The sequence below is a fragment of the Carex rostrata genome, chromosome 22 (assembly GCF_964058835.1).
Source record: "Carex rostrata chromosome 22, lpCarRost1.2, whole genome shotgun sequence".
In the NCBI taxonomy this organism is placed as follows: Eukaryota; Viridiplantae; Streptophyta; class Magnoliopsida; order Poales; family Cyperaceae; genus Carex; species Carex rostrata.
Window position 1 is genome coordinate 8,202,204 of NC_135939.1, and position 2,104 is coordinate 8,204,307.

General features: G+C 33.6%; 1 protein-coding gene across 2 annotated transcripts; it reads right to left on the reverse strand.

The window, feature by feature from the left end:
- On the reverse strand, window positions 1-2,104 carry LOC144574353 (F-box/LRR-repeat protein At4g14103-like). Of its 2 annotated transcripts, none has more exons than XM_078324298.1 (3): window positions 1,156-2,104; window positions 634-693; window positions 1-204 (listed from the first exon to the last, which is right to left on the reverse strand). In XM_078324298.1, exons 1-3 carry the CDS (start codon window positions 2,098-2,100, stop codon window positions 100-102), a joined length of 1,110 nt encoding a protein of 369 aa, XP_078180424.1. In that variant the 5' UTR covers window positions 2,101-2,104; the 3' UTR covers window positions 1-99. The 2 variants fall into 2 exon arrangements, with proteins under 2 accessions (XP_078180424.1, XP_078180423.1); XM_078324297.1 differs by having other exon boundaries at window positions 544-693.

Here is a 2,104-nt window from a genome sequence, read left to right on the forward strand (position 1 = left end):
TAATAACCATCTTCTAGATCATCAATAACAAAATCATCAATGATTTTAACATGGGCAAGAAACTTATTGATTAGTTGATCAACAAATCCATTATCATTTCTAAATTAATCCCGCAACTCTAACGGTCTTAAGATACTCCCGCTGGACTACTCTCATTCTCTCCAGAGTTGTCTCCTCATTTGAAAAGTCTGTGACACGTACCGCCTGTAGTAACAAAACGAGTTATATATACTTCATTGACTACATATCCTTCTCCTTCTCGAAGGGCTTAATTGAGGATGTTACTTTGACTAACACCTCCTATATATTAATTACATGGTTGACTTCCTAGCTAATCTAGTCCATTAATAATATTATCTATTGACCATAAATATTTGAAACTGATTATTTGTATAATTGATAAATTTAATTATTCTAACATCTCATTAATTGATTTTGATTTTGTCTACGTCCCTTAATTGATCGAGTATGGAAATATATATATATAGTAAGTACCAGTAGCTGCATTAATAAGAGAGAGAGAGAGAAAGGGAGAGAGATTACATGGATGTTGGTTAAGGTTAGCTCCTGCAGTTTAGGTGAGTGATGGAGGAAATATAGTGGAAGATCAAAGACATTGAAACGACAACTCACCAGTTTCAGGCACTTTAAGTTCTTGAAGACTGGAAAACTAGAAATATCCTTCATCTGTGTCTATTTTCAATACAAAATAAAATTAAAACTATATTATAGAGAAAAAAACAAAAACAAAAACAAAAATCACCAAACCTAAATATAAATCAGAATTTGGATGCTTAATTATTATGACCATAGGATTATGTATTTACTCGATCTAAGAACCACAAACAAATATATATCATGTACACTTAAGATTATGAATTGTATTCGAATCACAATTGAAAACTGTGTATTTATGACAGACAACAAATATTCAAACCAATCAATTTAAAACAATACTATTTTTCTTTTGTTGCATGTGAAAATTAAGCCTTCGCAAGTTAGTAATGAATGTCCTAATAAACAATTAATTATGCTACGTATCGGGCTTGGATAGACATTGGAGTGCATATAACAAGAGTAAAAGTAGGGTTTTGTTTAATTTTGAAGTACCGAAAATAAGAACAAAGAATATGCAAAAGTGCAAAGAAAATGTACCTTTCGGTTGGGAAAATTCAAATCAATCCGTAAGCTTTCGACATTTGAAAGGTTGTGAATGAGATTGAGTCCCCTAGTAACATATTCATCTTTACCATGCCAACCCCAAATATAGATGGAAGCATCAACTAACGATGGCATAGTTAGCAACAGATTTCCCCTCAAATCACGCAGTTTACTAATATCTAGATATTGGAGATTAGGTGTGGAAATTTGCAATCTCTTTACAGAATAATAACTATTAAGAACTAACTTCTTTAAAGTGTTAGAACATATTTCAATAATGTCGATGTTAATATTTTCTAACACTAATTCCTCAAGCACAGGACACCCCAACAAAAGCTTCTTCAAAGAATCATCGCTCATTCTAACACGACCGAGTTTAAGGGTTTTAAGGCAAGGAAGGTTTACTGAGTTGAGTTCCATAGCTACAAAAAGCCGTCCTTTTGTAGAGACACATAGCTCGACATATATTAGTGATGCACAAGTGAAAATGAGATCGGTGTTTAAATTGAACTTTTCCCTTGAACACAGTTTGATTGAGCACTCTCGAGGCTCCAACTTCATCACATCACTAATATAATCGGCAAGAACTTTGCAAGGCCAGAAAACCCCCGAATCCAAACAAAGTTGAAATCTATTAACACGGAATGCCTCTCGTTTCTCCAACACGTTTTTCACAAGTAGTTCGAATTTGGTCACAAATTCTTCTACATGCATTTCATGATCATCAATATTCTCTGGCAATCCAAACTCTTTAATGTCAAATTTTAGATCCGGCACAGAAGCCCATGTGTTTATCCATCCTTTTGACAAGATGCATGTCTGCACGGTATTTTTTGTACTAAGAAAAGATAAGATATGTGTGAGAATATCATTAGGCAAACTAGTGATCATATCAATGCCGTCATTCTCCTCACTAACACGTGCCTTGATATTCATCATCTTT